Raw genomic sequence first — 24,757 nt, 5'->3', positions numbered from 1 at the left:
GGGATAAATTTTAAATTAACACCAAAGGAACAAATGGAGAGGTTAGAAGAGTAATTCTTTATGTAGTACACTGGTTGTGCATAAAATACTAAACAGAAACAGTGTTGGAAGCAGAATCCACAATAATTTAAAAAAAAAAGTAGAAGTGGAATCCAATAAATCTGTGAAAAAGATACTTAAATGAGTGTGGGGAAATGGTAGGGCAATGGAACTAAGTGAACAGTATGAAGATTAGAAAGGGCCAGCCCATATGATACTCTCTGATAGCAACAGAATAGGTGCCTGCTAGGAAAATGCCATGTGGAAGATAAAGCAGACATTGTTGGGGCTATGCATGGGACAATCTGAATGGTAGAGAATCAAGAGGAAGACAACTGTGAGAGCTGGCACAAAGTCTGCCCAAAACACCAGGGGCGGAATTCTTTGAGCCCTCTAGGAACAGGCAAAGTGGCGTGGTGCCCCATAAAATTACGAGGACAGGTGGTGTGGGGGGGGGGGGGGGGGATTGACTAGTTTTATAGTATTTCAGTATTTAGGAAGGACAGAAAAAAAGCAAAAGGTGGTAGAGTTGCATTGCTGGTTAAAGAGGAAATTAACGCAATAGTGAGGAAAGATATTAGCTCTGACTATGTGGAATCTGTATGGATAGAGCTGAGAAACACTAAGGGGCGAAAAATGTTATTGGGGGTTGTATATAGACCCCCAAACTGTAGTGGTGATGTTGGGAATGGCATTAAACAGGAAATTAGAGATGTACGCGATAAAGGAACAACTGTAATTATGGGTGACGTTAATCTGCATATAGATTGGGCAAATCAAATTAGTCACAATACCGTAGAGGAGGAATTCTTGGAGTGTATACGGGATGGTTTTCGGGACCAATACATTGAGGAACCAACTAGAGAAAAGGCCATCCTAGACTAGGTATTGTGTAATGAGGGAGGAATAATTGATAATCTAGTTGTGCGAGACCCCTTGGGGATGAGCGACCATAATATGATAGAATTCTTCATCAAGATGGAGAGTGACGTAGTTGATTCTGAGACTAGAGTCCTGAATCTTAGTAAAGGAAACGACGAAGGTATGAAGCACGAGTAGGCTATGATGGATTGGGAAATGTTACTTAAAGGGATGACGGTGGAAAGGCAATGGCAAACATTCAAAGAGCGTATGGATGAACTGCAACAATTGTTTATTCCTGTCTGGTGCAAAAGTAAAACGGGAAAGGTAGCCAAACCATGGCTTACAAGGGAAATTAGAGATAGCATTAGATCTAAGGAAGAGGCATATAAATTTGCCAGAAAAAACAACAGACCTGAGGATTGGGAGCAGTTTAGAATTCAGCAAAGGAGGACCAAGGGATTGATTATGAAGGGGAAAATAGAATATGAGAGCAAGCTTGCGGGGAACATAAAAATTGACTAAAGGTTTCTATAGGTATGTGAAGAGAAAAAGATTAGTGTAGACAAATGTAGGTCCCTTACAGTCAGAAACAGGGGAATTTATTATGGGGAACAAAGAAATGGCTGACCAATTAAATGCATACTTTGGTTCTGTCTTTAGGAGGACACAAATATCATACCAGAAATGTTGGGGAACACAGGGTTTAGTGGGAGAGAGGAACTGAAAGAAATTAGTATGAGCAGAGAAATGGTGTTGGGGAAATTAATGGGATTGAAGGCTGATAAATCCCAAGGGCCTGATGGTCTGCATCCCAGAGTACTTAAGGAAGTGGCCCTAGAAATAATGGATGCATTGGTGGTCATCTTCCAAGATTCTATATACTCTGGAACAGTTCCTACAGATTGGAGGCTAGCTAATGTAACCCCACTATTTAAAAAGGAAGGTAGAGACAAAGCAGGGAATTATAGACCAGTCAGCCTGACGTCAGTAGTGGGGAAAATTCTAGAGTCCATTATCAAAGATTTTATAGCAGAGCACTTAGAGAACAGTGGTAGAATCGGGTAGAGTCAGCATGGATTTATGAAAGGGAAATCACGCTTGACAAATCTACTAGAATTCTTCGAGGATGTAACAGTCGATGAGGAGGAGCCAGTGGATGTGGTTTATTTGGACTTTCAGAAGGCTTTCGACAAAGTCCCACATAAGAGATTAGCGTGTAAAATTAAAGCGCATGGGATTGGGGGTAGTGTATTGCGATGGATAGAAAATTGATTGGCAGACAGGAAACAAAGAGTAGGGATAAATAGGTCTTTTTCAGAATGGAAGGCAGTGTCTAGTGGGGTACCGCAGGGATTGGTGCTAGGACCCCAGCTATTCACAATATATATTAATGATTTAGATGTGGGAACTAAATGTAATATCTCCAAATTTGCAGATGACGCAAAACTGGGTGGGAGGGTGAGTTGTGAGGAGGATACAGAGAGGCTTCAGGGTAATTTGGACAAGTTGAGTGAGTGAGCAAATGCCTGGCAGATGAAGTATGATGTGGATAAATGTGAGGTTATCCACTTTGGTAGCAAAAACAGGAAGGCAAATTATTATCTGAACGGCTATAAACTGAGAGAGGGAAATATGCAACGAGACCTGGGTGTTCTCGTACACCAGTCGCTGAAGGTAAGCAGGCAGGTCCAACAGGCAGTAAAAAAGGCAAATGGTATGTTGGCCTTCATAGCGAGAGGATTTGAGTACAGGAGCAGGGATGTCTTGCTGCAATTATACAGCCCTTGGTGAGGCCACACCTGGAATATTGTGTGCAGTTTTGGTCTCCTTATCTGAGGAAGGATGTTCTTGCTATAGAGGGAGTGCAGCGAAGGTTTATCAGACTGATTCCTGGGATGGAGGGACTGACATATGAGAAGAGATTGAGTTGGTTAGGATTATATTCACTGGAGTTGAGAAGAGTGAGGGGTATCTCATAGAAACCTATAAAATTCTAACAGGACTTGACAGGGTAGATGCAGGAAGGATGTTCCCGATGGTGGGGGAGTCCAGAACCAGGGGTCATAGTCTAAGGATACGGGGTAAACCTTTCAGGACTGAGATGAGGAGAAATTTCTTCACCCAGAGAGTGGTGAACCTGTGGAATTCGCTACCACAGAAAGTAGTTGAGGCCAAAACATTGTATGTTTTCAAGAAGGAATTAGATATAGCTCTTGGGTTTAAAGGGATCAAAGGATATGGGGCAAAAGCTGGAACAGGCTACTGAGTTGGATGATCAGCTATGATCATAATGAATGATGCAGCAGGCTTGAAGGGCCGAATGGCCTATTCCTGCTCCTATTTTCTGTGTTTCTATGTTTATGACTGAGGTTGGAAGAGTGCATTATCTCCCTTCTTTAACAAACAACAAAATTATTAATTTATTATAAAACAAGACTTATTCAATAACGATGCAAAGCTTATTAACAAGTTGTAATATGGAAGTGTAAATATATTGCCTTTTAAGTAACCCAACACACACACACACAGGTTAAAGAAAAAATAAAGAAGCTTTCTCTGTGGAGATCAGCTTTACAAAAAAAAAAATACTTTGGCCAAATACTTATTGATTCTCGAAGAAAAAAAGGATAAGATATGAAATGTTCCAGCTGGCCCTCTGGTCTGGCATCCAGGTATATGTAGACGGCTATCACTGGGATCTTTCTGGAGCAGTTCTGTTCAGGAGACGTTGAGGAGTAGTCTTGCAGACTTTTCAGGAAAGGTCCTGCAGCAGTGGGTTTAGCAATTGCACTGGGTTCTCAGAAGATTTTGCGACACAGGATGAGTTGGGTTACTTCTCTCGGAGCAGGATACACACCAACTACACTCCAAACAATCCAAAAATGAAAACTAAAACTCCTGACTGCCATAAATCTAGGCATGTAACTTCTCTGTAAAAAAACTCCAAATAGTTACATAGTCTATAAGGTTCCAGCTGTTTACTTAGCTTAAGACATGTGACTTCCAGTAAGTGTTTGCTTTTAAACAAAGTCCCAAGTATCCTTCCAGTGACCCTTTCTAAAAAAAACAAGTCCAGCATCTCCTCAGATATGTTCCACAGTCTTTTAAACACAAGTCCTCAAAAAATATTAAGAAAATAAGCATGTTCATGACACTAGGCTTTAAACTTTGGGTAATACATCTGATAGTTTTCAATTAGAAGGCATTAGCTCCAGTCTCTACTCATTGTTTCAGTTGCACTGGAACTAGTCCAGAAGTTTAACTCTGGTCGTTTTGTTTTTGGTACAGAATGTGTTAAATGAGAATGAATTGCAATTCCAGAGTTTTTTTTAACTGGACTGCCAGTTCTGTGCAATTTTAATTGATAAGCTATCTTTGAAGTCTGGTGCATTAGCATTTAAGTAAAATAGAGCAATCTGCTGTTAAACTGTTTAATTATTTTTTAGCCATAAGGGTTAGAAATAGCTAAGAGTGAATAAATAAAGTTGTGGAATGAGTGGGTTGGAAGTGCAATGAAGGCAGTAAGACACAGGTGGGTCAGATTTAGTGCAGGTGATAATGACTCTAGGGGTGGTATTTTATTTAGGTGATGGGGGTTTCAGCCACTGGCTGAAGAGCCAGCAAGAGTCTCGCAGCACCACTTTTTGGGAAGGCCCGCTGTATTACGTGCCAATCAGGCACTTAACTGGGCAGCAGCAGGCCTTCCCCGGGATTAAGGATCCCGGTGACGGAAGTCCCACCTGCTAAGAGCTGCCGGCCAATCAGAGACCGGCAACTCTTTTACTGAGCAGCGCCACCGCGGAGGCAGTGGCTACTGCTGGTAATGCACCCACCTGAGGTCTAGGAGCATCGAGGGACCCAGGCCACAGGTGAGTCATGGCTGGAGGGGTTACATGGGGTGGGGGGGTTGTCGCAGGGGAGAGGGCTGTGGGGAGACAGGGGGTCGTTGGCAGAAAGGGCAGGGGCATGGCTCTCAGTGTCCTGATGCTGGGTTCCTTGATCAGGCCCAGAGTGCCTTTAAAAGAGTGACCCCCACACCCACTCAGGCACCAGCAAGCAACCCGCATGGGTTTACTTGTCGTGGTCCCATGTGGCAACATGCCTGCCTGTGGCTGGGCTAATACTGGCAGTGGTGGGATGAGGCCCTTAACAGGGCACTAATTGCCCACATAAGGGCCTCAATTGGCAGTGGGGTGGGAAGGCTGTCCACAGAGTTAATTGAGGTGGCGGTGGGATGGTGGCACCGCCCAATTAAATGCTCTCCCTGCCTTCAAACACGCCACGGGGGAGAGCATAAAATCTAACCCAGGAGGAAGCATAGGAGGATCCTTTATAGATATCAATGAAATCCAACAAATAACTTTAGTACCAGGTATAGGAGACAATCCCACCAGGGCTGGTGCAATATGTCATAACTTCAGTGCATGGAGAGATATCAGGGAAAAGGTGTTCAAGTTAAAGAAAAGTATGAAAGTAGAAAGGGTAACTGTCAGTTTTATTAGTTTGAGTCACAATTTTCTTTCTCTGTGATTATATAGGTATCAAGGATAATTACTTTGCAATTGTAGGTCTGATTTACACTTACTGGCTAAATTTTACCAGCCCCTCGACACTGTGGGTCGTGGTGCGGGGGCTGGTAAAATACTGCAGGGAGAGGCCCGCCTCGACCCGCGATGTCGAGAAGGGCCCGCCGCATATTACCAGTGGCATGGGGACCACAGTGCGGCCCCCCACCCCCGCCGCCAGGCCCTTCATCTCCATATGCAGATTGCCAATAAATGTACGCAAAATAACTTACCTGCTGTCCCACACCGATTTCACGGACTCCGTTTGGCCTTCACGTGCCTTTGGAACTCCGTATGGAGTTCCACGGCGGGAACCTGGTGGGGAGGGGGGAGGAATAAAAGTTTCAAGGCAGGAGGTGTGGAGGAGCGGGAAAATCAATTTTTATTGGATGTGAGGATGATGGGAGGGGGTTGAAGGGTAAAAGATTGAAGGTTAGGGGGCAAGTTCGGGTATTTGAAAAATCAATTGATGGTAATTTCAGGCAATGAAATGACCATGGGGGGGGGGGGTGGGGGAATGGGGGAAGGACCTCCCTAACTTATTTTTATGTTTGATAAAAATCAATTATATTTTCCCTTTAAATATTATAATTATTTGTAAGGACTTAAAGACCTTTAAAAATGGCGTCTGCGCCTGCGCAGTGTTGCCGGATGCCATTGCAGGGGAGGTGGCCGCTGCCCCCACATGTCATCGTGGCCGGGCGCTCCGCCCCCACTATTTAAATGAGCCCCTGGCAAAATATCGCGGGGGCTTCTTGGCGGCTGCTGAATGTGGGCACCCTGCTGAGTTTAAAGGGCGCCGCCAAATGAAATTCAGCCCACGAATCTAACTATATGTGGGTATTAAATATATTTATTATACAGTGACATCAATGCCAATCCAAGGAGATAGTAAATGTCAGACATAAGTTGATGAATATTTTCTGGAAACTCTATTGTTTACTCACTAACATGATACAAGTGTACAAAGGACAAATAATGAGCATATTGCATAAGGAGAAGTACAGGTTATAAAACATATATGCTGAGTTACAGCTGACCAGCTCATTTGCTAGCTATCTCAAAGGAATCTCATTGATTCAGTGTCTGCAGCTTGCAAGATATTTCATTTTGTAATTCACTATGCCTAACAATCCATATACTGTGGTGCCGGCTTCACTTCTTTAATATTCATCCAGCGGAACGCATACTTATTTTCTTTCCAGACAAAGGCAGCATCCAAATGGTGATAACATGCTTCAACTAGTGGAGGGCTGTTTGAGAAACATCAAACCAACAGCACAGTGAAGGCCATTGGATCGGAAGTGCATGCAAGGTGATGCATAAATTTGTCTGCCCTCCAATATGCTTATGCTACTTTGGTCATGTTCATTGTGCCATAGTTGACCCCGAGATGAGCTTCCGACCTCATATTCATGCCATCTCTAAGAGCACCAATTTTCACCTCTGTAACATCGCCCCACTCCGCCTTGTCTCAGCTCATCTGTTGCTGAAACCCTCATTCATGCTTTTGTTACCTCTAGACTTGACTATTCCAGCACACTCCTGGCTGGTCTCCCACAGCCTACCCTCCATAAACTTGAGGTCATCCAAGACTCTCCTGTCCATGTCTAAACTCGCACCAAGCCACTCATTTTTTTATTTGTTCTTGGGATGTGAGGGCCATTGGCAAGGCCAGCATTTATTGCCCATCCCTAATTGCCCTTGATGGTGAGCTGCCTACAACTGAGTGGCTTGCTAGGCCATTTTAGATAGCAGTTAAGAATTAACCACATTGGTGTGCATCTAGAATCACATGTAGGCCAGACTGGGTAAGGATAGCAGATTTCCTTCCCTGAAAGGGATTAGTGAACCAGATAGGTTTTTATAACAATCCGGTAGCTTCATGATCACTATGAATGAGATGAGCATTTTATTCCAGATTTTTTAATTAATTGAATTTAAATTTCTCCAGCTGTTCTGGTGGGATTTGAACTCTTGGGCTCTGGAGCATTAGTCGGGCCTCTGGATTACTAGTCCAGTGACATTACGACTATGCTACCATTCCCCTGTCACCCCTGTTCTCGCTGACCTACTTTGGCTCCTGCTCAAGCCAAGTCTCGATTTTAAAATTCTCAGCCTTGTTTTCAAATTCCTCCATGGCCTCACCCTTCCCTATCTCTGCAATTTCTTCCAGCCCCACAACCTTCTGAGATATCTGCTCTTCTCTAATTCTGGATTCTTGCACATCCCTAATTTTAATTCTGCTATTGGTAGCCACGCCTTCAGTTGCTTAGGCCCTAAGTTCTGGATTACCCTCCCTCCACCTCTTCAACTTGCTTTCCTCCTTTAAGACACTCCTTAAAACCTATTTCTTTGACCAAGCTTTTGGCCGTCTGACCTAATATCTCCTTATGTGGTCAGTGTCATATTTTGTTTTTCAATGCTCCTGTGAAGAGCCTTGGGACATTTTATTGTGTTAAAGGCGCTATATAAATATACGTTGTTGTTGTGGTACCACCCATGAAGTACAGGTAAGTAAAAGTAGTGGAATAAGGATTTGTTTCAGTCCATGAGAAGAGGCAATTGGGATAGAATGAGTTGTGGATTTTACCAGACAATTCAGCGGACCAAACATTGTCTATTCTTGACTGCTACTGAACAATGGCTGCATCAGTGGTTCCCACAATGAAAACCTCAGATACACAGGGTAAGAACACAGTCCCAGTATTTCTCTCAGAAATACTGTTACAGATGTTGGCCAGATGCTGAGGTGCATAATCCACTCCCCTTGGGGGAGGCGGTGGCGTAGCGGTATTGTCAGTGGACTAGAAACCCAGAGACCCCGGGTATTGCTCTGGGTAAATGGGTTCAAATCCCACCACAGCAAAAGGTGGAATTTGAATTCAATTAATAAATCTGGAATTAAAACGCCAGTCTAATTATGGCCATGAAAACATTGTCGATTGTTGTAAAAACCCATCTGGTTCACTAATGTCCTTCAGGAAATCTGCTGTCCTTACCTGGTTTGGCCTACATGTGACTCCAGATCCACAGCAATGTGGTTGACTTTTACATGCCCTCTGAAATGGCCTAGCAAGCCACTCAGTTGTATCTAACCGCTACGAAGTCAATAAAAAGGAATGAAACCGGACGGACCACCCGGCATCGATTTAGGCACCGTAAATGACAACGGCAAACCCAGCCCTGTCGACCCTGCAAAGTCCTCCTTACGAACATCTGGGGGCTTGTGCCAAAGTTGGGAGAGCTGTCCCACAGACTAGTCAAGCAACAGCCTGACATAGTCATACTCACGGAATCATACCTGACAATGTCCCAGACACCACGTTCACCATCCCCGGTTATGTCCTGTCCCACTGGTAGGACAGACCCACCAGAGGTGGCGGGACAGTGGTATACAGTAGGGAGGGAGTTGCCCTGGGAGTCCTCAACATCGACTCCAGACCCTATGAAGTCTCATGGCATCAGGTCAAACATTGGCAAGAAAATCTCCTGCTGATTACCACAACCGCCCCCTTTCAGCTGATGACTCAGTATTCCTCCATGTTGAACACCACTTGGGGGAAGCACTGAGGGTGGCAAGGTCGCAGAATGTACTCTGGGTGGGGGACTTCAATGTCAATCACCAAGAGTGGCTCGGTAGCACCATTACTGACTGAGCTGGCCGAGTCCTTAAGGACATAGCTGCTAGACTGGGTCTGCGGCAGGTGGTGAGGGAACCAACAAGAGGGTAAAACAGACTTGACCTCGTCCTCACCAATCTGACTGCCGCAGATGCATCTGTCCATCAGAGTATTGGTAGGAGTGACCACCGCACAGTCCTTGTGGAGACGAAGTCCCCCCTTCACATTGAGGATACCGCCCATCCTGTTGTGTGGCACTATCACAGATGCCAGACTTCAGCCAATTCGATTCACTCCGCGTGATATCAAGAAACGACTGAAGGCACTGGATACTGCCTGACAATATACCGGCAATAGTACTGAAGACCTGTGCTCCAGAACTTGCCGCGCCCCTAGCCAAGCTGTTCCAGTACAGCTACAACATTGGCATCTACCCTGCAATGTGGAAAATTGCCCAGGTATGTCCTGTACACAAAAAGCAGGACAAGTCCAACCCGGCCAATTATCGCCCCATCAGCCTACTCTCAATCATCAGTAAAGTGATTCAAGGTGTCATCAACAGTGCCATCAAGCGGCACTTGCTTAGCAATAGCCTGCTCAGTGACGCTGAGTTTGGGTTCCGCCCAGGGCCACTCAGCTCCTGACCTCATTACAGCCTTGGTTCAAACATAGACAAAAGAGCTGAACTCAAAATGTGATGTGAGAGTGACTGCCTTTGACATCAAGGCAGCATTTGACCGAGTATGGCATCAAGGAGCCCTAGCAAAACTGAGGTCTATGGGAATCAGGGGGAAAACTCTCCACTGGCTGGAGTCATACCTAGCACAAAGGAAGATGGTTGTGGTTGTTGGAGGCCAATCATCTGAGCTCTAGGACATCACTGCAGGAGTTCCTCAGGGTAGCGTCCTAGGCCCAACCATCTTCAGCTGCTTCATCAATGACCTTCCTTCAATCATAAGGTCAGAAGTGGGGATGTTCGCTGATGATTGCACAATGTTCAGCACCATTCGCTACTTCTCAGATACTGAAGCAGTCCGTGTAGAAATGCAGCAAGATCTGGACAATATCCAGGCTTGGACTGATAAGTGGCAAGTAACACTCATGCCACACAAGTGCCAGGCAATGACCATCTCCAACAAGAGAGAATCTAACCATCTCCCCGTGACATTCAATGGCATTACCATAGCTGAATCCCCCACTATTAACATCCTAGGGGCTACCATTGACAAGAAACTGAACTGGAGTAGCCATATAAATACCATGGCTACAAGAGCAGGTCAGAGGCTAGGAATCCTGAGGCGAGTAACTCATCTCCTGATTCCCCAAAACCTGTCCACCATCTACAAGGCACAAGTCAGGAGTGTGATAGAATACTCTCCACTTGCCTGGATGGGTGCAGCTCCACCAACACTCAAGAAGCTCGACACCATCCAGGACAAAGTAGCCCGCTTGATTGACACCCCATCCACAAACATCCAATCCCTCCACCACCGACGCACAGTGGCAGCAGTGTGTACCATCTACAAGACGCACTGCAGCAACGCACCAAGGCTCCTTAGACAGCACCTTCCAAACCCGCGACCTCTACCACCTAGAAGGACAAGGGCAGCAAATGCATGGGAACACCACCACCAGCATGCTCCCCTCCAAGTCACACACCATCCTGACTTGGAACTATATCCCCGTTCCTTCACTGTCAAAATCGTGGAATTCCCTTCCTAACAGCACTGTGGATGTACCTACCCCACATGGACTGCAGCAGTTCAAGAAGGCAGCTCATCACCACCTTCTCAAGGGCAATTAGGGATGGGCAATAAATACTGGCCTAGCCTGCGACGCCCACATCCCATGAATGAATAAGAACAAAATGACAGGACAGCTGACAGTTTCAGCATACTTGAAGAAAGAAGGTAGGCGACGATGAATGAGAGATAGCCACATATCAATGAACTTCATTGGCCTGTATACACACAGGGTGAACTCAATGCAAATCTGTTTGTTTTCCTCCCTTTTGCCTTATTGTTCACAAAATTACATGATACTAAATCAAGGTGATTACCAGGTCCTGAGTCACCATTGTTAATATTACAACAGCTTGGAACACATCAGATTGGAGATGGGATTTTGAATTTCATGTTTTTAACCCCTTGTCTGACCCTTTCCTACCCTTGGGATAGGGGATAAAATCAAATTCAAATGAGATTCTACTGAGACCACCATGAAGTCCAGTTTTTCTTTACAAAAGCAAACTTCAAATTCACTCATATTCGTAACATTTGCATTTAAAGGTGGTAAATGTAATGGAGAGTTTTAGATAATATTACAAGCAGTACCCATTTATGAACATAACTCCGTATTGAAATTAGGCCACAGTTTTTATGGATCATTTAAGCACCTCATTCTTGTTTTTGGCTGACATTTTTTTGTTGGGGCATAGGTATTCAGCATTTGTAATTTAACAGATCACTGACAGTCATGCTATCTCAATACAGAAAGATATTAAAACGACATCATTGTCAGTGTCTGTTGATTGGAAATGCAGCCTGCACCATTTATATTTGTTTGGTTTTGTACTTATGTTTAAATGATTTCTAACATGTATATTTTGTCAGGCATCGTTCTACTTCTCATTGAACTAGGAATTTATCCATTTACATTTTAATGCTTAAATCGAGTTAACACACATTGTATTAAGTGACTGTTTGACCTACAGGTTAACTGGGGAGAAATCGGATGCTGCCGTGCCCAGCTTTTGGGTGCAGGATGGGGACAGCAAGCACCCAATTTTTTGGTGCTATTTTGCACATCCCAAGGATGCCTGGAATATGTCCCATGCCATACTGGGTTAGGGGGCATTCTGGCCTCCCTGGTGGCAGACTAAAACAGCTCCTGCATACATTTGAATTAGGGCTCTAGCATCTCATTAGGACCTCTCCTGGAAATTTGTTGGCAACATATGCCATTGCTGTTCTGCTCAGATTTTTCAGAGGCCTAACCAACAGTCCTTAAAGCCACGTTTTCTCTTGAAAATTAAATGTCATGTGGAGCCATGGGGCAGCAAGAGTTTTCTCCTCTGGCTCTGCAGCATTACTCCTGGCCACTGCCAGCCTGGGCTAGCCCCCTCCCCATTAGGATTTATCTGAGGGCCGCTGCTGGTGAGGCAGCCAAACTGAGCTCATCATCCTCAAAGCACCAAGATGCCACTGGACCCTTGATTGACATCCACAGCTTGCCAGATGTATGCTGATGAGATTTGATGCCCTATTTGGGATGAGCTTTGGGTCTGCAGCTATTTCGGGCAAGAAAGCTGTCCGAACCCTATTTCTATACCAACAACTATTAAATTATTCTTTAGGTGCATTTACTTCAAGGATTCTTCATCTTAATCTGTCCATATTACCAAAAGTGGATAGAGAGATATAGTTTAGTTTAGTTTAGTTTAGAGATACAGCACTGAAACAGGCCCTTCGGCCCACCGAGTCTGTGCCGACCATCAACCACCCATTTATACTAATCCTACACTAATCCCGTATTCCTATCACAGCCCCACCTGTCCCTATATATTTCCCTACCACCTACCTATACTAGGGTCAATTTATAATGGCCAATTAACCTATCAACCTGCAAGTCTTTGGCATGTGGGAGGAAACCGGAGCACCCGGAGGAAACCCACGCAGACACAGGGAGAACTTGCAAACTCCGCACAGGCAGTACCCAGAATCGAACCCGGGTCCCTGGAGCTGTGAGGCTGCAGTGCTAACCACTGCGCCACTGTGCCGCCCATATAGTACAAATGCATTAACCTTTATACAGGAATAGTGCGGGTTGGAAAATATATTCCAATGTCTCTTGTTTTACAAAGGTTTTCACATCAACAATACATGTAGATGTTGTTAAATTGTGTGAAATTTAGTAAACACTTAGGATTCTGGAGGACAATCAGCCAAGATACGACCTTGGGTTTGTTCTCCTGTCCTGGTAGAGTTGCCTTTAGACCTGACAAAGCCAGATGCTCCCATCAAAGTTAGCATTTTGCTTGCATTTGTATGGACACTGTTAGAACCAAGCTTACTGAGGTTGAAATCCCATTAAACTTGAAGGCAATGTCCCATTAGGTAAGACTAGAATTCACAGGCCAATGTAGGTAATTTCATGACACTGCATGATAAGTTTTTCTATATTCTTTCATGAGATGTGAGCATCGCTGGCAAGGCCAGCATTTGTTGCCCAACCCTAACTGCCCTTGAGAAGGAGGTGGTGAGCCACCTCCTTGAACCGCTGCAGTCTATCTGATGTAGGTACATCCAAAGTGCTATTAGGAAGGGAGTTCGCAGATTTTGACCCAGCTACAGTGAAGGAATGGCGATCTAGTTCGAAGTCCGGATAGTGTGTGACTTGGAGGGGAACCTGCAGGTGGTGGTGTTCCCATGTGTCTGCTTCCCTTGTCCTTCTAGGTGGTAGAGGTCGCGGGTGCTGTCAAAGGAGGTTTGGCAGGTTGCTGCAGTGCATCTTGTATATGGTACACACTGCTGCTACTGTGCGCCAGTGGTGGAGGGAGTGAATGTTTAAGGTGCTGGATGGATGCCGATCAAGTGGGCTGCTTCGTCCTGGATGGTGTTGAGCTTCTTGAGTGTTATTGGAGTTGAACCCATCCAGGCAAGGGGAGAGCATTCCATCACACTGCTGACTTGTGCCTTGCAGATGGTGGACAGGTTTTGGGGATTCAGGAGGTGAGTTACTCACCGTGAGAGAGGAAACAAAAAATCAATGTAATGAAATTAAAGATAGTAATAACAAACATGTCTCATTATTTTTACGGATTTATGCTTTTTTGGAAAACTATATTTTTAACAATGGAACAATTCAGGAACCCATACCACTGAGGTAAAAGCGAAGGAATACAGGCTTCCAAAGAAAACACACTCGTTAGATTACCACTGACTATTTGATGTTTGAAAACAACATAAATGGGGCAGATCAGGATATCAATTTCCTTAAACAGCTGGAAGGTTAAAGAAAAACATTTATCTTAGTTTCATCAAACCTTGGGCTTTTGATTTTGTTATGGCAATAAATCTTGCACAGTTTAGGATTAGTCACACAATCTGAAGATAAACTGTTAATAAAATCTGCACAGAATTATTGACTTTGAATCCAAAGTGTGTTGGATAGATGCCATCTTCCAAAAGAATACAAAAACAACATAACTAACGAGACAGGAAACCTTGAAGATTCTTCTCCACCTGTGGTCGAGTAAGAAAACAGCAACAAATCTTAGAGGATTCATCACACATTCTGTTAGTACGTTCTGCTTCAGGCATGCCTCAGAACAAGAGCACCAAGCAAATACATTGCTCATCATCCAGCTGCTAGAATTATCCTCACGGCCACAATTTCCTTTTGCATGTAGAGATCAAAAGCTATGCACATTAGACTAATCACAAAGAAGAAGCACTCTGTTGGACCAGCTGACCTGGAAATTGCTGACACACACTCAGTCAAATCAGGGGAATATGCATGGCACATCCAAACAGAGATAACCACTTACTTTTCTCCTCAAAGGACTCATGTTCCACTTGAATAAAAGTGTAGATTTTCTACTTTGACAGCTGTTAGGCCTGCGGGTCCTCTGAGCTGCCAAGATTGGGCCTCTTGGTTGTTGCTCGAGTGCAGCAGCCAGAAGGAAATTCAAATTGTTTTTGACGGGATTTTTCCCTAAATGTTAAATTTTCCTGTGTGACCTTCAGCCTGCCCCAGTGAGCTTTTGCGGGCCCTCCAGTCTGAGATGAGCCCAGTAACAGCAATCTTCAGAATCCTCTCCACTGCAGGGCAGGGGGTAGGAGTGATAAGTGGGATGGGTGAAGAAATAGCTGGGGCAATGCGAACACCTTCCCCTGTCCCCTTGCTATGACAACACTGAGCTTGTGCCTACGATAGGCACAGGTCAAATTACACAATGTTGGGCAAACATCAGAGAATTCTTTGGTAGTGCAGTGGAGGCAGAGGCCTGATGGAATGGGAATATAATTAACAAAGCAGCAATACCATTACATTCTCAGAAATGCATTTTGCAAAGCTGTGCGTTATCACAATTTAATTCGCAGTTCATTTGCATAGGTATGTAAAGGACCGGAAAGTAACCACTTGTCAGTTCCAATGTTCAAAACATAGCAACTATACTTAATTTCTGACCATTTCTGACAAAAGGTCATCAACCTGGACATTGACTTTGTTTTCTCTCTCCACAGATGCTACTTGACCTGCTGATTGTTTCCAGCAGTTTCTATTTTTATTTCAGATTTCCAGCATCTGCAGTATTTTATTTTTGTTTTGCACTTAATTTCTTACAATTTCAGTTGTTTCTTTTGACAGAAACTATGCAATTCCCTCTTAAATTTATTGACATTCCGTCTCCACTGTCTCTCTGAGCAGCCTGTTCCAAACACTTACCATCCACTGTGTGAAGTAATGAAATCTAAATTGTCGGCATTCTCTCATCCTTATAAAGAATACTTACCTCTAATATCTATAAATCCCATGCTATGGGTTTCCTGTGTAGCAAAAGAACATCCCTGAAATTTGAGTTTATCACGTTCTATTATACTATTTATATATAAAAACTCACATCTTTGTTAATGTAAGGATTTGGAGAGGACTTACCATGGTGGTTTCTGCTATTGAGCCAAAACTGTTGATAAATATATTGCATGTGACATTAACCGGAGGGCCTGCAAACAAACACAAGGTAAAATGTATTAATATTATTTCCTCCAACCCTCAATCTGTAGTATAAATGGAGCCAACAGACACTGGACACTAATTTCTTGGCCATGTGAGCCGCATGGAAGATGGCAGGATCCCCAAAGACACATTGTACAGCGAGCTCGCCACTGGTATCAGACCCACCGGCCGTCCATGTCTCCGTTATAAAGACGTCTGCAAACGCGACATGAAATCGTGTGACATTGATCACAAGTCGTGGGAGTCAGTTGCCAGCATTCGCCAGAGCTGGCGGGCAGCCATAAAGACAGGGCTAAATTGTGGCGAGTCGAAGAGACTTAGTAGTTGGCAGGAAAAAAGACAGAGGCGCAAGGGGAGAGCCAACTGTGCAACAGCCCCAACAAACAAATTTCTCTGCAGCACCTGTGGAAGAGCCTGTCACTCCAGAATTGGCCTTTATAGCCACTCCAGGCGCTGCTTCACAAACCACTGACCACCTCCAGGCGCGTATCCATTGTCTCTCGAGATAAGGAGGCCCAAAAGAAAGAAAATTTATGGAGATAGCACATGGACTAATTCATTTCCAACTTTACCTACCCAACCGATCTGACGTTATTGAAAGAGGGACAGATTGTGGTCAAACAGATTGGGTCTTAACTAGTTTTGAAATGATTGTGGTGATAGCAGTAAATTGGCGAGGCAAAGAAAAATACAACACATTCATTCACCATGAAAGAACGGATTTACTAAAAGAGGGAAAAAATAAATTACAAAACGACACCAAGAAAAATAAATCCTTCAGAAAATCTTTGTTGTGTCAAAGAACAAAGAACAAAGAAAATTACAGCACAGGAACAGGCCCTTCGGCCCTCCAAGCCTGCGCCGATCCAGATCCTCTATCTAAACATGTCGCCTATTTTCTAAGGGTCTGTATCTCTTTGCTTCCTGCCCATTCATGTATCTGTCTAGATACATCTTAAAAGACGCTATCGTGCCCGCGTCTACCACCTCCGCTGGCAACGCGTTCCAAAACCCACCACCCTCTGCGTAAAGAACTTTCCACGCATATCCCCCCTAAACTTTTCCCCTCTCACTTTGAACTCGTGACCCCTAGTAATTGAATCCCCCACTCTGGGAAAAAGCTTCTTGCTATCCAACCTGTCTATACCTCTCATGATTTTGTACACCTCAATCAGGTCCCCCCTCAACCTCCGTCTTTCTAATGAAAATAATCCTAATCTACTCAACCTCTCTTCATAGCTAGCGCCCTCCATACCAGGCAACATCCTGGTGAACCTCCTCTGCACCCTCTCCAAAGCATCCACATCCTTTTGGTAATGTGGCGACCAGAACTGCACGCAGTATTCCAAATGTGGCCGAACCAAAGTCATATACAACTGTAACATGACCTGCCAACTCTTGTACACAATACCCCGTCCGATGAAGGAAAGCATGCCGTATGCCTTCTTGACCACTTTATTGACCTGCGTTGCCACCTTCAGGGAACAATGGACCTGAACACCCAAATCTCTCTGTACATCAATTTTCCCCAGGACTTTTCCATTTACTGTATAGTTCACTCTTGAATTGGATCTTCCAAAATGCATCACCTCGCATTTGCCCTGATTGAACTCCATCTGCCATTTCTCTGCCCAACTCTCCAATCTATTTATATTCTGCTGTATTCTCTGACAGTCCCCTTCATGATCTGCTACTCCACCAATCTTAGTGTTGTCTGCAAACTTGCTAATCAGACCACCTATACTTTCCTCCAAATCATTAATGTATATCACAAACAACAGTGGTCCCAGCACAGATCCCTGTGGAACACCACTGGTCACACGTCTCCATTTTGAGAAACTCCCTTCCACTGCTACTCTCTGTCTCCTGTTGCCCAGCCAGTTCTTTATCCATCTAGCTAGTACACCCTGGACCCCATGCGACTTCACTTTCTCCATCAGCCTACCATGGGGAACCTTATCAAACGCCTTACTGAAGTCCATGTATATGACATCTACAGCCCTTCCCTCATCAATCAACTTTATCACTTCCTCAAAGAATTCTATTAAGTTGGTAAGACATGACCTTCCCTGCACAAAACCATGTTGCCTATCACTGATAAGCCCATTTTCTTCCAAATGGGAATAGATCCTATCCCTCAGTATCTTCTCCAGCAGCTTCCCTACCACTGACGTCAGGCTCACCGGTCTATAATTACCTGGATTTTCCCTGCTACCCTTCTTAAACAAGGGGACACCATTAGCAATTCTCCAGTCCTCCGGGACCTCACCCGTGTTTAAGGATGCTGCAAAGATATCTGTTAAGGCCCCAGCTATTTCCTCTCTCGCTTCCCTCAGTAACCTGGGATAGATCCCATCCGGACCTGGGGACTTGTCCACCTTAATGCCTTTTAGAATACCCAACACTTCCTCCCTCCTTATGCCGACTTGACCTAGACTAATCAAACATCTGTCCCTAACCTCAACATCCGTCATGTCCCTCTCCTCGGTGAATACCGATGCAAAATACTCGTTTAGAATCTCACCCATTTTCTCTGACTCCACGCATAACTTTCCTCCTTTGTCCTTGAGTGGGCCAATCCTTTCTCTAGTTACCCTCTTGCTCCTTATATATGAATAAAAGGCTTTGGGATTTTCCTTAACCCTGTTTGCTAAAGATATTTCATGACCACTTTTAGCCCTCTTAATTCCTCGTTTCAGATTGGTCCTACATTCTCGATATTCTTTCAAAGCTTCGTCTTTCTTCAGCCTCCTAGACCTTATGTATGCTTCCTTTTTCCTCTTAGCTAGTCTCACAATTTCACCTGTCATCCATGGTTCCCTAATCTTGCCATTTATATCCCTCAATTTCACAGGAACATGTCTCTCCTGCACGCTAAGCAACCTCTCTTTAAAAGCCTCCCACATATCAAATGTGGATTTACCTTCAATCAGCTGCTCCCAATCCCAGTGTCAGATTCAATAAAGAGTGATGTATACTCCACTGCAGAATTGATATTAAATGGAGCAATGTTTTCTAACTTTCTGTTCATTATTATTGTAAGTAGCCAGGTTTCTGTACAGTTCTTGAATTATACTTCACAATCTCAGACCAGTTCATTTTAGGTGACAAAAGACTGATTGGGAGGATAATTCCTGTAAGTTTTACCTAAACCTTGGAATGGGTAAACTGATTTTGGTGCGTAATTGGAGATGCAAAGTTCCTAAACCCTGGTACAGGAGAAGGGAGAGAGATACAGTTTCTCAAGCCCAGCTCTGCAGTGAGGAAAAGATATTCAAAAGTTTACTTGAGTTGAGAGATATACAGCTCAATAGGATAAGGTGTCTCTTTAATGGTTCAGTAGGAAGTGAGCAAAAACAACAGCTGTTTCACTGTATTTGTGAGATGTCACTGCTGCCAGAGTATTTTTAAGAGTATTTGTTCAGAATGCAGGCTACAATTACGACTTCTAGGTTAGCCAAATTGTTTTTGTAATTGCTGGTAGTTCAACAGATTATGGCATGCATTCCTCTCCATGTAGCTACTGCAAATTAGCTCTTAATCACAGAGAGTTCAATAGCATAAACTGAAAGCTACAAAGCTATCATAAAAATGACAAGTCTGAAGGGTCTGAATTGGGTTAGTCTTTGAATTTTTAATAATTAATCTGAAGTAACCCAATTGGGATTAGCTCAGATTACAAATTTATATTCAACATTCAGATGTGATATGTCAAACTGGAGTTAGCAAACAAATGGATGTACAGACAAACTAGCTGAATGCAAAACTTTGTATAATGACACATCAATTGGGTTTAGTAGCCAGATGCAATTGGTGTAAAGATAATGGAGAATAAATTTACACTCAACAGTTGTTGATGGGGAATTAAAAGACTTCAATTTAGGTTGACATAGATCAGGTTAAAGCAATTGGCTGGTTTTGAAATTAACCAACAGATGCTCACAAAATACATTCCTGTTGCCATGCTGAAGGATCATTTTGCAATAAATAACAAACTTATTGGTGTGATTGGCAAACAACAGGAAGGGATTGTACCTTTGTTTAGGTGATGCAGATACCAGGCTATAAATGGGTAGACTGTATCAAACATGTTCACTTCATTTTATTTTGGATTTTAATCCCAGGATAAATCTTAGGTTTCACTGACTCAAAGTTTCTATGACCATAAATGTAATGCATATAAACAGAAATCTAATGGTAATGTGTAAAGATAATAATACTGTAGGGAGACATGTTACAAATGCAACGTGCATCAGAAATAGCCAGCATTAAATGAATGAAACCAATGCAAATTTATAAGCTGCATTCTGCGACCAGATAGGGTTATTCTGACTTATTATACCTTATGACACCATATTAAAGTGAGAGGTTAATCCTCTCCTGAGCCCAGATAAACATGAAGAAATAATGAATTTCATCTTTAGTTCACTATGATCCTTACTGACACGTTATAGTTAAAGACTATACTGGAAATCAGAAAATTACTGAAATTGGTGTCGTACACTAAGCCATGTTTACCAAAGTGGAGCTTGATGAAACAGGTTGAATAATATGTAGAATTAAGATTACACATAACATGGTGTGATTCAGAGACTGCAGCAATGTACGTTAGCTGGACTGTAAATGGAGTGCAAAACCTGTATTTTTTTGTTTCAATAAACTGCTTTTGTTAGCACCACAATTGCGTTTTGCATTACCTCCAAGCATGAAATGATGGAATAGTGGACTGCAGAGGAGAGGAGGCTGGGGGGAGGGGGTGAGGGAAAATAGCAAGATTACAGTGAGCATGACTGAAATGCATCAGCAACATACTGCAGATGCTAGAAATCTGAAATAACAACAGAATACATTGGAAACATTCAGCTGGTCAGTATGATAGGTAGGGTTAATGTTTCAGGTTGATAATCTTTAATCAGAACTGGATTTTTTTTGCTTTGTTATTTATTGTTTAATTCATTGCTACTTTTGTTCCAGGGATGCCCATTTTAAGACGTTTTGCTCTGCCTTCCACATGACAGTTGTAAGGAAAAGTCATTAACCTGAAACTTTAACCCAATCTTTCTCTTTCCACAGATGTAGCCTGAGTGTTCCCAGCATTCTCTGTTTTTATGACTAAAACATATCCTGCAATACAGACTGTGAAAGAGCCTCTGATCCTTACAGAGCTGAACTCTGCTATAACATTGCATTACTTTTGTATGTGATTGGTGTAAATGATCACTGAATTGAAGATTGATAATTTCACTGTCAAGAAAACCTTATATATCAAATGGAAAATATTAATTTCATTGGTTCAAAACTTACATTAGACTTTTAATGGGAAACAAATTCTGCAGTAACTTTTAAAAAACTAACAGCCAAGATGGCCACTGCAATTTACATCTGAAATACCAGGAGATTAAACTGCAGACAGAAAGTCTAACAAGAAGCCCAGCCAAGACAATACTTGCTCTAAGTAATTGAATTACCTTAGCACAACAGTCAAGGCAATCCTCACACATTAACTTTGAAAGAGCCAATGCCCTCCAAGTGTGAATTGGCATCCTGGGGCATGTGGAACCTTGAATTTCATTAGAAGATTTCAGAAAATGTCATTAAAAACAAAGGGATTGAGAGAACCATGTGACCATCTGTCCATCTCTGAAGAAACTAGAAATTGTGTTACACAGACAGAAGACAAGCAATAACTGAATGTACAGCAGCAGAAAGCTGCGTGCTTCCCTTTCTCTCTCCCTTTCTCTCTCCCCAGAAAACATCAAGTTTGAAAACCGTCTGTGACTGGGGAATCCTCCAAGCCTACAGACTGCTACAACCAGCAACCAGGAGAAGAGAGCCAACTACAGATTCTGCCTTCAGGAAAACCCTGAGCAAAGCCAAAATTCACTATGACCAATCATCCACTTAACAGATTGTATTTAAGTTTCATTTATTCTGGACTTTAATCTAACCACCAAACCTATTTTCCCTCCAGTAATCCATATGTATCTGTGTGATTCTCATGTGAATGTGTGCATGAATGTGTTGCATATTTTTAGTATTTTTAAATCGGGTTAGAGTGTTAAGTATAATAAACCTACCTCTTTCTTGTTTAAACTCAAGAAAACCTGCAGATTGGTTCTTTCACAATCACAGTAAAGAAAAAAGGTAAAACACTCACAACCACTGTTTAAAAGGAATAAACCCTGTTGCGGTCAAATAAGAGAAAGGGGCAAGAGGGGAGCCTGAGACCCCCTCCTCACCTGGCTGTAACAGAAATTTGGAGGCTATAGTCCGGGTTCGTAATCCAACGGAAAATGAGAAATTGGAAGTGGGAAACGAAATTGATCCCTATCAAAATTTAAAAGAAACTTCAGTACAGGTTTTCTTGTGGTTTTTGCTGCTAGAGTGCTAACATGTCCACATCCGAGGTCAGTACCTTCCCAAGCCAGGTTGAAGTAACTTTGGATAGGTTAAAGGCCCTACCTATTGAAGAATTGAAGAATGGAGCTGGGCAGTTAGGGGTTACTTTCCATACAAAAGCTAAAAATCTGAAATTATAAGACTTGTAGCCAACCATTTTTCACTTGAACCTGAAGATTCAGAAACAGGGTTAGAGTCAGAAACAGACAGGGGAATGTTAGCAAAAATACAATTAGAGCAGAAGAGACTGCAGTTGGAATTCCAGAGAGAGAAAGAGCAGAGAGAGTATCGGGAAAAGGAAAGGGAAAAGGAAAGGGAAAAAGAGAGAACTTTTGAGAAGGAGAAGGAAGAAAGAGGGCTAAGGCGGCTTGAATTAACTAGGGGGTGACCCAATATTCCCAGTGAAAGCATGGATAGCAAGGAAGCTAACCCCTAGCTCAGGGCCTTGTAGTGAGCTCTTAAAGTTCTCCCAGTTGATTCCAAAGGAATGAGGGAAATTTGAAAAGCTTGCAAGACAGCTGAGATGGCCAGCCAAGAGCTGGACCCTGTTATTATAGAGCAAGCAAACAGGAAAAATGCACGAGGTTTATTCACTGTTGCCAGATGAAAGTTCATCAGATTATGAGATGATTAAAAATGCTATCCTCGGGGCATATGAGCTAGTTCGGAAGCGTACCACCAGAAATTCCAAACCCTCCGGAAGCAGCTTGACCAAACTTACTTTGAGTTTGAAAGAGTTAAGCAGCTTGTTTTTGACCAGTGGATACAGGCATTTAAAGTACAGGCCACATATGAAAACCTCAGAGAGCTGATTCTTCTCGAGGAATTTAAAAACTCACCTCCTCTTTCTATTAAAACCCATGTAGAGGAACAAAAGGTTCAAAGAGCCACGCAGGCCATAGTTCTGGCTGATGAATTTACTCTTGTGCAGAAATCCTTACCCCAAGGGAAACCCTTCCCTCGTCACCCTCACAAACCTGAAAAGGATAAAAAGTGGGAGGGTGATAGGAGCCCAAACAGCCCTGGGCGAGAAAGGAAAGCTGGACACAAAGGGGCCCTGCCCATACCAAAAAAGACAGTGCTGAGAGCAGGCGTGAGACCCAAAGACCTGTGTGTTTCCACTGTAAAAAGGCAGGTCACCTGTGAGCTGACTGCTGGAAATTATGGGGAAAACCTGTAGGATTAAGCAGGGCACACTAGACCCGTGCAAGAGAAGGGGCCCTGATAGAAAGCACAGCAGATCAGGCTGTGGCCTCAACTGCAGCAGCAGGGCCCAGTAAACCTACCGCTGTGCATGTGGGAAAACTTAACAAAATCCCTGAAAGTTAGCAGGATTTTTTGTCCCAAGGAAGACTGACACCATACCCCTCGAGTGGGGCAAGCAAGCCCATACTCATACTCAAAGATACAGGGGCCACTCAATCCCTTCCGCTGGGAAAAGGCAAGACCTTCCCCCCCCCCCCCCCCCCAGTGTGCAGAGAATGCTAAAGTGTTAGTGAATGGTATTGGAGGGCAGTATATGCCCATACCTTTATACCAGGTACATCTGGTGTGGCCTAGTTTCACAACCGGTAACTGTAGAGATCGTCCCTAGCTTGCCTCTGGACAGGGTCGACCTGCTCCTGGCGGGGAAAAAGTGGTAGCTTCCCCGGTAGTTTTAGAGAGATCAAAAGAGGTCAGAGAGACAGAACAGTTGCAGGAAAAGCATTTTCCCTGACTGTGTGGTGACTCGTTCCAAGGCTAAACAAGCTCCATTAGAGGAGACTGAACTGGCACTGAGAAAGATAACCTTACTGTCTGATTGTCTGCAACCTTCTTTGGGACGTTAGAGGACCCAAAGAATGGGTTAGACAGATCGTCCCTAGTTGAGGCTCAACAAGCTGACCCAATATTAAAGAAGTTAGCACAGACTGCCCAAACTGAAATTGAAGCAGAGGGAGTCCATGAGTGCTACTATTTAAAGAATGAGGTGCTGATAAGGAAGTGCAGACCTCCTCACAGATCTGCAGATGAAGAGTGGACAGTGGTTCACCAGATAATGGTGTCCCTGAGGTACCATAAAGCAATATTAAGAATGGCCCACGAGTTTCCAATGGCTGGACATGTTGGTGTACGAAAATCCCAAGCCCGCATAGTACAGCATTTTAGATTAGATTAGATTAGATTAGAGATACAGCACTGAAACAGGCCCTTCGGCCCACCGAGTCTGTGCCGAACATCAACCACCCATTTATACTAATCCTACACTAATCCCATATTCCTACCAAACATCCCCACCTGTCTCTATATTTCCCTACCACCTACCTATACTAGTGACAATTTATAATGGCCAATTTACCTATCAACCTGCAAGTCTTTTGGCTTGTGGGAGGAAACCGGAGCACCCGGAGGAAACCCACGCAGACACAGGGAGAACTTGCAAACTCCACACAGGCAGTACCCGGAATCGAACCCGGGTCCCTGGAGCTGTGAGGCTGCGGTGCTAACCACTGCGCCACTGTGCCAAAACTCCACAAAGATGTGGTG

The 24,757-nt window shown here is 43.6% G+C and overlaps 1 protein-coding gene across 1 annotated transcript in view; it reads right to left on the bottom strand.

Moving 5' to 3' along the window:
* glra1 (glycine receptor, alpha 1) overlaps window positions 1–24,757 on the bottom strand; it is a 156,549-nt gene that overhangs the window by 102,815 nt on the left and 28,977 nt on the right. The window contains exon 3 of the mRNA XM_068043036.1: window positions 15,752–15,819. Within this exon, the coding sequence (XP_067899137.1) occupies window positions 15,752–15,819 (68 nt within the window). The remainder of the gene's footprint in view (window positions 1–15,751; window positions 15,820–24,757) is intronic.

The sequence above is a fragment of the Heterodontus francisci genome, chromosome 12 (genome assembly GCF_036365525.1).
Source record: "Heterodontus francisci isolate sHetFra1 chromosome 12, sHetFra1.hap1, whole genome shotgun sequence".
NCBI classification, from domain to species: Eukaryota; Metazoa; Chordata; class Chondrichthyes; order Heterodontiformes; family Heterodontidae; genus Heterodontus; species Heterodontus francisci.
The sequence above is the reverse complement of the archived record's forward strand: the minus strand, read 5'-3'. Positions and strand labels throughout refer to the sequence as shown.